General features: G+C 38.8%; 1 protein-coding gene across 1 annotated transcript in view; it reads left to right on the top strand.

Moving 5' to 3' along the window:
- The window catches only part of WDR72 (WD repeat domain 72), a 227,192-nt gene that overhangs the window by 56,274 nt on the left and 158,849 nt on the right, over positions 1–12,069 (top strand). The window contains exons 12-13 of the mRNA XM_025295622.2: positions 1,107–1,327; positions 4,353–4,548. Of these exons, the coding sequence (XP_025151407.2) occupies positions 1,107–1,327; positions 4,353–4,548 (417 nt within the window). The remainder of the gene's footprint in view (positions 1–1,106; positions 1,328–4,352; positions 4,549–12,069) is intronic.

Genomic DNA, 12,069 nt, shown 5'->3' with positions numbered 1-12,069 from the left:
ATTTTATTTCACATAGTTGTCTTGTGTGAACTAAGGGCTATTTTGTCCCACTGTTTCAGATGCAGTACCTGTGGCTTAGAGGGAAAAAGCAAGTTGTCCATTGTGACTCATCTAGTAACCAACAGACCCAGAAAAATAAAACCAGATTTGTTTACTAGCAAAGCTATGCTCTTAAACATTATGCTGTGTTTCTTCACACTCGCATTCAAGTCACTTAACCCTTCTGAGCCTCAGATGCTTTATCAGTAAAATGAAGTGGTGGAACTAGGTAATCTGTAATATCTTCTGAAGCAAAAATATTTCTGTGAAACTTTGGTTTTCTTTTATACTAGATGTGACTGTGTTGTTTTAAAGGACAGCAGAAATGTTCTGAGATTACTTTTGTAGACACAGAATGTATGAACTGTCACTCTTGTATGACAGAGTTTTATTTCTTGGCACTGGAACTGGTAACTTGCTCACATCCTTGAAGAACTAGTAGACTTTGAACACCCAGCTTCAGTGCTCTATCAAAAGCATGACCTAGCTTGTAGTGAGGCACTTGCCTTTTGAAATAATCCAAGGGTTGTTCTCATCAGGTGGCCAAAGTATTGGAGCTTCAGCTTCAGCATCAGTCCCTCCAATGAATATTCAGGGTTGATTTCCTTTAGGATTAACTGGTTGATCTCCTAGCTATCCAAGGGACTCTCAAAAGTCTTCTCCAGGACCACAGTTCAAAAGCATCAATTCTTCAGCCTTCTTTATGGTCCAACAGAAAAGACCCTGATGCTGGGAAAGATTGAGGGCAGGCGGGGAAGGAAGCAACAAAAGTATGAGATGGTTAGATAGCATCATGACTCAATGGATGTGAGTTTGGGCAAACTCTGGGAAATGGTGAAGAACAGGGAAGCCTGGTGTGCTGCAGTCCATGGGGTTGCAAAAAGTTGGACACAACTTAGCAATTAAACAACAACAACAAAGGGTTGTTTATTAATTTTCTTAGTCAACTGCCTACTTCTAATTATATGCAGTTTTCTTACACTAAAAATTTATAAAAGAAAATCTCAGGATTATTTCTTGAACAAAAGTAACTTTCTTTTATTATTTGGTGTTTGGTTGTTTTCCAGGTTCCCTTCCTCAGAAAGTTCTCAAAGGTCATCACCACAGTGTTACTTCCTTGCTTTACCCACATGGTCTCTCTTCAAAATTAGACCAAAGTTGGCTGGTATCTGGGGACCAAGACTCATGGGTCATCTTGTGGAATATCTTTACTGAAGAAATTTTGCATAAATTCTTTTTGCAAGCTGGCCTGGTAACAAGTCTTTTGATGTCCCCAGAGAATTTCAAAGTAAGTTAAGATGAAGACTGAAACGTAACACATAAACTTAAGTTATATAACATTTCAGAACATTTAAAAGCTCTAAGGAAAAATATCTCGTAGTTCCATGGAAAAGAAAAAATACCCATAATACAACTGGGTGATTTTTATGAATTCCTTTTCTTATTTGTTATGAATTCTATTATTTTTACAGCTTATACAGATAATGCGGCTCTAAAGCAAAAGTCTCATCAATTCTCGCCTTTACAAAAGTCAGTTAACTCTCTTTAACTTACACTTACTTACACTTTTTCCCCTAGTTCTACATCTTAATTTTTAATGAAATTATCTTTTCTTTTTAAATAAAAAGTAATGGACACTGAGGGCTTCCCAGGTGGTGCTAGTGGTAAAGAACCTACCACCCAGTGCAGGAGATATAAGAGACTCAGGTTCAATCTATGAGTCGGGAACATTCCCTGGAGGAGGGCATGGCAACCTTCTCCAGTATTTTTGCCTGGAGGATCCCATGGACAGAGGAACCTGGTGTGTTACAGTCTATAGGGTCACAAAGAGTCAAACACAGCTGAAGTGACTTAGCACTCATGCACTCAATGGACACTCAATGGAAAAATAAATATATAGGAATTATAAATTAAAATTAACTTTTGCCTTTAACAATTTAATAATAATAATGATCATTACATTTTCTTTTTCTTAAATAGGTATTTATTTGCTCTTTTGTTTATTTAACAAATATTTTCAACATTGAATTTTCTCAAATTTATGAGCGTCTACCTTATGCTGAGGAAAGGAAATATTTTCAGATATAATCTCATGCAATGTCAGCTTAAATTCAGCAATATGAACAAACATGTTTTGAGTTCTTTGAGTTTATGTTAATTGACTGACTTGTAAAAATTATTTCTCCACAGTAATATTATGAAAAATCAGCTCCAAAGTAAAACCAGAGATAACTTGCACTATATTTTTGTAGTAAGAAAAAATTAAAGTAGTGTTTCAGGAACAGAAATGATTAAACAAAATAGTAAAACGAAGTTAAGTAAGCCCTACAACCCCCTCCCCCCCAAAAAAAACAACTGTCTGGTGGTTTGAGGTACCTTGATATGTTTTTTATTCCTGAAGTTCTTCCTTTTTACAAAAAATATATATTTTCCTTTAGACTCCAGGATAGTAGTCCAAATCAGTTTCATTCCTTACCCCTTTTACTTCTGCCTCAGTCATAGCTGATTTGGAGTCAGAGCTCCAAAGATCAGGACACATTCAAAGCCAAATAAAAGGGGAGTTTATTGAAAGGACATAAAAGGCAATCCTTAGGCATCCAAGACAAAATACTACAGAACCAACAAGGACCTCCTGTAAAGCATATGGAACTCTGCTCAATGTTATGTGGCAGTCTGGATGGGAGGGGAGTTTAGGGGAGAAACCTCTCCTCCTCCTGGGCGCATGCTCAGTCGTGTCCGACTCTTTATGACCTCATGGACTGTAGCTTGCTAGACTTCTCTGTCCATGGGGATTCTCCAGGCAAGAATACTGGAGTGCATTGCCATGCCCTCCTCCATAATCGGCTATACTCCAATACAGAATAAAAAGTTTAAAAACAAAAACACTACAGCAGAATCTGCAGTGGAACTTGAACTCAAATTCAGAAACAAAGGTTACTCTTAGAATCCACTGCCCCAATATGGTCTGCTTTTCTGTGATTAGTCCTTTATCTTGCCGCTTCCTATGACTTCTTTTAGCTTTACAACTGCAAATGACTAGAAACGAGAATTCACTTGGCCTAGTAGGGGTCTACTGTCTACTCGAGCCATAGAATCTGTGTTCACATGTTATTTTTGTGTGTTATATGTGTGTGTGAATTTCCTGAAGTACATTGGGCTGTCTGTTCTGGAAGCTGTGGGTTGGGCAGGTTCTCCACGAGGTAATAGTTGGGCAACAGTGCCATCTGCCCCATTCTACAAGTCCAGCCTCCCCGTATATCACCTGTCATTTTTGATTTCCCCCTCCTCAGAATTTCTGCAGGCTCCTTTAAAAAGGAGAGGAGAAATTTATTACTAGGAAAAATAACACATCCCCCAGTGCCCCACTGAGAGAGGTCAGTGATTTGCACTGGCAGATTCTCAAAGGGATGTCAACTGATGCTTTTAACATAGCAGCCAGAAGTCTGGCCAGGTGCCTTAGGGAAAGTAGGAGCATCCGTATTGCAAAATGGTTAGAAAAGATAAAAAGAGAGTGCAGACAGAATGCCCACTCCTCCTTCTTCCCACACTCCAGCCATCCCCACTGTGGGCTGATCAGTGCATGGCCCTCGTGGTGAGGCACAGAGCTGCCCTGTAAACTTCTGGGTGAGCCTCGGCAGCACCCAGCAAGAAAGGTGTTTGTCCTAAACTATGCTCAAGGTAACCACATGCTGATGTTTTTAAAAGTATCTTAAGAATTTTTGTCCTGTGACACTATTTTTGGTCCTCGTGTCTTTGAAGCTGTACATTCAGCTGGAACTATCTAATGCTTACCTCTTTTAGATTGTGTCTACACTGAGTTTCCTGTTTGGATTAGAATTTGTATAGTTCTGGGAACAGCACCAAATCACATTTTGAGACTGTAAGTGGAAAATACCAGCTCATGATACCCTTGGGCCTAAGCTTGTGTCTACAAATAGCTTCTTTTTGTGGCAACAAATTAGTTCTGGGGTTTATTTTATTCTGCATTATTTCCGACGTCTGCCTCACTGCCTGAATCTGCTGAGTGATGGTCAAGTCCTTCATTTATCTTATGAGTAGATCTGGCCTGGAATTCTCCTCTTGCCGTGTGTCTTTTGACCTTCCTGATATATCTTTGAATTTAAAATCTACTTGGTATGCAAAGCTCCTCTGTGCAGTGTTATGTGGAGAGGTGCTATAGAAAGCAGATCCGTCATTTGGTAAATGGGGTTTTAACAAAAACTCATGTTACTAAGGGGGAAATCAAGTTGAATTTTAAAGAAAGCATTTGACTATTAACTTACAAAGAATGCTGGATTTTCTTTTTTCCACAGCTACGAAGTTATCAGGTAATCTGCTGTGTGTGCAGTGACCACTCTGTGGCTCTTCTTCACCTGGAGGGGCGGAGGTGCCTCCTGAGTGCCCGGAAGCACCTTTTCCCTGTGAGGATGATAAAGTGGCATCCCGTTGAGAATTTTCTGATTGTTGGATGTGCAGATGACTCTGTTTACATCTGGGAAATTGAAACAGGTATATTGAAATTACACCTTTTTTTATCCTTTACGTATGTATGCATCAAAGCATTTGGCTGGGTGGAAAGTTCCAGAAAATACATGCGAATCCCTCACTTCCTTTTACCTTTGGTTGAGCTACACTTAAAGGCTTCATTTGCAGGCATGAATGGAAAATAAACACCATGGCCCAAGTCAGACCCTGACCCACTGGTGATTAGCTGACGGAGCAGAGCATAGGACTGAGCTGGATATTTCTGGAAGCTATAAATAAATACATAAGTTATCTACTTTAATTATTAACAAGAGGGAAATTTAGTGTCCTACTATTAGTCTCAAATTATCATTGAATTCTGCCTTCTTCAGCATACTCACCATCTCAGCAACATTTTGAGCTAATTGATGATCAGTAATAATGGAATATAATTAATTACAAAACTCCAAAAAGTTGAGTCAGGGAAACTGAAAACTGAGTGGTTCAATTGAACTTTTGATGTCATAGCATAGAGAATATACAGCTTTAAGTTTTAAGTTTTTTTTAAAAAAGTTTTACTCTATAACTCTTAAGTTGAGAGCAACACATTTCAGGCAAATGCTGGGAACAAATCAAATACGGTGAAGTAATTAATGAATGTGAGTCAAGGGAGTGCACTGGAGAGTACATTTCACTGAAACCATTGCATGATTCGTATTGATTAATCCGTGGTGGTTTTATGTTGGGTGTTATTAACAGACTGGATAGTTTATAATGTTATGGTTTAGAGCCATACTTCACCAAAATAATTACTATTTTCTTTATATTTGACATTCATGTGTTAATGATGACACACAGAGGATGCAACATAATATCACCTTACATTTGTCCTGCTTTGCAGCTTTGATGGGCTTTCATGCTCGTTTCCCATTAGATTGTCACAATTTCTAAGGTAGATAGAAGAGGTATTTTTCCTCATTGTATCCATGAGGAATCTATAGGTCTGATTTGTAAATGTGTGAGATTACACACTAGCAAGGGGTGAGCCAATATGAGGCTCCCCATTGTTCTTTGTACATATTCACAGAACTAGAAGAGCTTTAGAATTCTTAGGTAATCTATCAACTAAGTGGTGTTTGAGTATAATGGATAAAATGGGTTCTAATGCCTGGGCTTGCCTCCAGGACCTACTAATGAAGAACTATATTACCTTGGACAAATAACTGGGCTTCACTGCATGTCCATTTCCTCATCTATGAAATGGGAGTAATAGTACTTGTCTTCCCTTACATTAACAAATACCTAAAATGCTTGTAAACAGTGCCAAGTCTTAAGTAAGAGTTAACTATTTTAAATATTATCAAAAAAATGTTGCAAAATCTTGACTTTTGCTTGTGAAATCTGAATCTGTAAAACATATACCTGGACAAACGTGTGCAACTACATTGTTTTTTAATGGTTACAATAGTATTTATTTAATTTTTTTTATATTGGAGTATAGTTGATATAATAATGTTGTGTTAGTTTCAGGTGTACAACAAAGTGGTTAAGTTATATATATACATGTATCCATTCTTTTACAAATTCTTTTCCCAATTAGGTTGTTACAGAATATTGAGCAGAGTTTCCTGTCCTATACAGTAGGTCCCTGTTGGTTATCCATTTTTTAAAAAGTACAACTGCATTGTTTTTAATTTTGAAATTTTAAATACTTGCTAATCAAACATATTTTCTCTTAGAAAACAGAGTCTAGGAAGAATTTTTAAAAATCTGGGTACTCATAAGTGTTTTTGGTTCCATTGCCCCACCAGGATACCTTTCAAGCAATGCAACTTTTTATTTCTTTCTTTTTGATGGGACAGGCAGTAACGAAGGGAAGAAAAACCACTAGCAGTTCTTGAAACCATATTTATTCCAACATTGTATTTTAATATTTCTTTTTATGCTCCCCAAATATATAATCAAATGTAGAACAGTTGAAGAATAGAGAGAAACATAAAAAATGGAATCCTATCCCACTCCCTAAAGATAGCTGCTCCTAATATTTTGATCTACTTTCTATCAGACATCTTTCTATGTCAATAAACAGATGTCTGTATTGTATTTCAGTCATGGCCCTGGCCAGAAACTGAATTCAACCCAGGTGGGTAAAATGAAGAGACTGTAATGAAAGGACTCATTAGAGGGATGTAGATGGGGATTAAGAAACAGACAAGGAATGGACAGTGAGGCCGTTACCTGGACACTAGCAGTATCAGGAAGCTCTTACCGTCTCTAGGGCTGAAGTGAATGATGAGAAAATAGTAGTACTGGAACCCAATTCAAGCTGAAGCCAAAGAGGGTGATTACTCCCTGGGGTCACAGAGCTCCCTGGGTTTTCCTGGTGGCACCAGTGGTAAAGAACTGCCAGACAATGCAGGAGATGTAAGAGATGCAGGTTCGATCTTTGGATTGGGAAGATTCCCTGGAGAAGGGAATGCCAGCCCCCTCCAGTGTTCTTCCCTGGAGAAACCCATGGACAGAGGAGCCTGGCAGGCTACAGTCCATAGGGTTGCAAAGAGTCAGACATGACTGAAATGACCTAGCTCGCATGCATAGCACTCCCACCAGAAATTCAGTACTGAAACAAAGAGAGCTGGAGGAAATTCTCTTCTCTTTCCTTTTGCAGTCACCTTCATTAGTTTAATCCAACTGAAAGTCAGACAGGAAGGGCAGTTTTAGAAATCAGCCAAGGGCACAGAGCAAGACACAGAAGGGTATCGGAAGGATGGAGTGGGTTGACAAATGAACAATAATTGACATAGTGGCCATTATGGATATGCCATACTTTAACTCAGGAATCTCCTACAGTTGGTTATTTATATTTTTTTCCTATAAAAAAGCTTGTTTTAAAATGGCCATATAAACTGATATGTGCACATTTAGTGCTCGATTAACTTATAGGATATTTGTTCCAAATGAAATTATGAGGCTATTTATCTCTTGCTAATCTGCAGTAATAGTTTATGAACTACCATAACTCATCTTAAGCTTATAACTCGTGAAAATTTGTCACCTATAATTATATCATTGCCTTTATATTTGTGATGTGACTTTTTACTTTTTCAAAGCCTCCTCGGGTTGATAATCTTATTTTAGCCCCACAACACTGTGAAGACAGCTGACAGCTGAATTCCTTACCACATTCATTCCTTATGAATAAGTCTATGCTGTTCCTTTTAGTCTGTGTCTGGTATTGGCTTTGTTTTGAGCTGCCTTTAACCTCAGCAATTCCAATTTTGTTGAAAATTTAATGAATTACTTTTTCTCTCTCATGCTGCCTTTCATCTAGCTAATATACTTCCAATATATTTATTCTACTTGATACTTATATTATCCTTTTCCTGTAAAGGTGGGAAAATCCAGGATCAGGAAGACTTTCCATTTACAGTTTCATAAAGTTAGGGGAGAAAAGTACCAGCTAGGACCAAAACAATTTGGCTGAAAAATGGTCTGTGAGGGTCTAGAATATGCTTGTTCAATGACAGGCCTAGCACATGAATGAATGGATGAACCAACCTAAGTGTTCTTGCACTTCAATAGATTGAGTACAAATGAGTTCATCTTACCATTGGCCAGTTGTGGTGGCTGTTAGATCCTGGCTGCCCAACTGTAGATAGATCCTTAGCTTTCTCCTTCAAGTCTTCCCTAGGGTTTTTGAAATTCACAGCACATGCCTCACTTCCTTGTGTAGAAGTCTGTATATTTTCTACACCAGCCAACTTTTCCTATTTTTATCCTTTTAGTTTTGCAAAAACTTCGTTCTATGTGTGAACAGACCTATTCTCTGCTCCATTTCTCAAGCACTCTGCCTCCTCTGAATACATGGAGAAGGAATAAATTGACACTCAGGCATTTATCAGATCTTTCAGCACTAGAGCAACTCCAGAGCGCCCTAGAAAGAAAAATAGGAGGTGTCAGTGGGATACGGATTTGGGGGAAAGAGACCTAGAAATAAAAGGCAAAGGAAAGGGAGTAAAACCAAAAGTAATTAATTCTCAACTGCACCACAAGCCCAGGGGTGGGGTATAGATTAGGCCCCGTGTCACCTTACTCCAGTTGTGGAGGACAGGATACGAGACTAGTTCTTCACAGATGCTTTATAACAACCTGTTCTCACTTTGTTCATGAGATGTATTTATTCACTGATTTATTCTCTCTGGTAGAATGCACAGGCATATTCTAGAGCCATGTACCACCCATGCCTATCTTATCTTGAGATCATCAGAGGTGTATCTTTTCAGTGACAGGTGGCATAGTCAGATACGTAACAGGGAAAAGTGTGGGATCATAGGTGGGCGTGCTTGTCTCATGGGAGAAGCAAACAATCAGAGCAGAGTATTTATGCAGCAGTGGGGGCCCTTGTCTTCTGGATAAAAGTGCAGCGCTGCCAGGTTGGGAGTGATGAGGGCATTCAGTTTTGCTTATTGATTTGCCAGATGTCCCATGATGTTTAGGCCTGATTAGGAAGGGAAAAAATTGGAGATGTCATTTTGATTAATATTTGAGCTCTCACATTGTATTTGGCACTGACAACTCTGGGCAGTTTTGTCACTCTCATTGCTATGAGATACAATAGCGATAATGTAATACTGATTTTTTTCCCCCTAAAATACACACCAGAAATAAATCTCAGCTCCAAGTTCATTTTTCTTTTAAGAATTGAATTTACATTAATTCTGAGGACTTTTCTGTTTACAGCAATGGATTTACATAATAGAAAACTTGTGTAATGAATTTGTGTTATTAAATGTAAATATTATGATTATTATCGAAGGTCTTCTGTTAAGCTTATGGCCTGTGTTAAGAAATATGCTATATTAAACAACTGAATGTTTTTGTGTGTGGGAAAGATGAAGTCATATTTGCTTGAAAGTAAAACATTTATTGATAAGATAGGTCAAGAAAACTTTATCTGTAAAGGGTTGGGCAGTTAATATTCTAAGCTTTGTGATTCATATGGTCTCTGTTGCAGCTACTGAACTCTGCCCTCATATGTAGCACAGAGGCCATTGATAATATATAAAGGAGTGGGGGGGGGGCTGTGTTCCAATAAACCTTTATTTACAAAAGCAGATGACAGGCTGAATTTGCCTTATAGCAGCAGTTTGGAGAAATGTCTGTTTATGTCTTATGCCACTTGGTGGGATTTTGTTTGCTTTCTTTTTGTTTTTCCATATTTCTGATTTATTTGTAATGACAAGGGTTGCTTGTGTAATAATGAATGAAAGAATCAGGATAAAGGCTGGATGTGGCTGCACAGAGGCCTCTTTGGAGCCCTTTGAAGGCAAAGCCACTAGTTCTTTTAAAGATCATTATTTTCACAACTCATTCTGAAGCAGTTCATAATTTTAATTCATCATATTTCACCAACTCTGTATGGTTAAACCCATTTTGCTAAGGAGGAAATGGAACACAGAGAACTGAGTCTGAAGCTCCCCAGGCTGAGTGTTGGGCACTTGTGCTGCGGTGTGTTTGTCTTTTGTTCTCGTGTGTTCTTCACTGTACTGTACAGCAGGAGCACCTTCTGCAGATGGAGGTCAGCTTTCTGAGACTGTCAAGCAGAGGATTAGATAAGAAAAACTCAGAAGAAAAGAAATGCCTACCAGGAAACCCACCAATGATCTCCTGAAGGAGAGGAATTCTGGCTATCTCTTAGTGCCTGGCTCTCAATTTACACACGGTTCTAACAGCCGTGGTCATCTGATTTCTCAGATGACAGATTAGAAATAGCAAATTGCAAGTGGGGAGACTGTTAGTGGCAGGAACTCTGATAGCAGAAGCGACAGCTGACAGGAGGGCAGGAGAAGCACACGTAGGAGTCACTGCTCAGGGCAGTCTTTCTCGTGCTGCTGGGAAGATGGTCATCCAAAAAAAAAAAAAATGCTGAAATCATTTCCCTTGTTCAGGAAGCTCTTACATATGCTTGCACAGTTTATGGGCAACTGCCAGTCCCCTCCTGTGACTCCTGCTGGGAGCTAGGCTTTCTCTTTTCCAGGCACTGGCTTCGGGAAGAATACCTAAAGGTGTTATATCCAAGGTGGATTCCAAACCTAAGGACGTCTCAAGAACGGTTTGGGGCCTGGGGTTCAAGGCCAGTGAGTGGGTAGAGCTGAGAGTCCCTGTGAATCTGTTTTTGTTAGTTTCTTCTTATGTCTTCTCAGTAATGTGAGCTGTGTGACCTTGAGCAGGAAGCTTTACTCTGGCAGCATGGCCTGAGGATCCAGCCTCTAGTTATGACATGGTTTCTGTGGGAAAACACACTTTGAGTTTTAAAACCGTCTTATAAACAGACAATGGGAACAAAGCCTATGAATATGAAATTAAGGAAGTAAGGAAGGAGACAATACATTTCAGAGTTATTTTCACCACAGGTGTTAAATTTCCTCTCTCTTAATTTCTTAGTGAAATTAGTAGCAGCTAGCTATAAAAGTAGCCATCTGCTATGATGCCATATAAATGATACATTTGTTCTTCCGTGTTTCAAAGTACAAGAAGAAAAGAAAATTTTAAAACTAAAACTCTTAAGAAAGATAAGATGAGGTTTGTCAAGTAATAGTTAATAGGACATATTTTTAGAAAACAACCAATGTTTAATCTACTATAGATCTGAGTTTGCTTTAGTTGTTTTGGATGAGGCTATATAGATATATGCAAAACACAGTTTCCCAGATATATGTAGTCATATTTTCCCTAACACAATAGAATCATGTGTCTAAATTCCTACTTTGCCACGCCAGAATATCACACAAGGTCACTACCTGGAGAAGTAATTTTCCAGTCCAAAAGTTTTAGTTGGTTTTCTTCTTTTGTAGTGTATAGTATATTTAGTTGATGTTAGCTGCTAAGTCGTGTCCAAATCTTTTGCTACCCCATGGACTATAGCCCACCAGCCTCTTCTGTCCATGGAATTTCCCAGGCAAGAAAAACTGAAGTGGGTTGCCATTTCTGTCTCCAGGGGATCTTCCCAACCCAAGGATCAAACCTGCGTCTCCAGTACTGGCAGGTGGATTCTTTACCACTGAGCTACCAGGGGAACCCTACTATATTTAGTATATAGTATATAAAATAAAGCTTTCCTTGTGGCTCAGCTGGTAAAGAATCTGTCTGCAATGTGGGAGACCTGGGTTTGATCCTAAAAATTTACAATTCCACTAGTTACCAACTATAGCATTCTGAGGGGCAGTGTTGCTCGGTTTTCTCATCAAGGTCACCCCTTTGTAGATATGAGGTAAAGTTATGTTGTGCCAACTGCCTTGTCAGCACAACCAGAGTATGACTTTCATTATTTGCATTTTAAGGGTAGGTTTTGAGTATGCAGCATCCGGCAGGCAGTAGTCTCTCCGGTATGTCATTTTCTCAGAGTCACGTTATTTTGTTGTGCTATATTACAGGTGGAACCCTCTTGGGATGATTGTTTTTGGAAAAGAAAAATAGGATACATTAAAGCACAGGGTGGGCTTTTTTCCTATATCACCTTTTCCAAGCACTTTTCTTCTTTATTACAACAATTACTGATGTTATTAC

The sequence above is a fragment of the Bubalus bubalis genome, chromosome 11, assembly GCF_019923935.1.
Source record: "Bubalus bubalis isolate 160015118507 breed Murrah chromosome 11, NDDB_SH_1, whole genome shotgun sequence".
Taxonomy (NCBI): Eukaryota; Metazoa; Chordata; class Mammalia; order Artiodactyla; family Bovidae; genus Bubalus; species Bubalus bubalis.
This window is presented reverse-complemented; position numbering and strand designations above follow the sequence as displayed.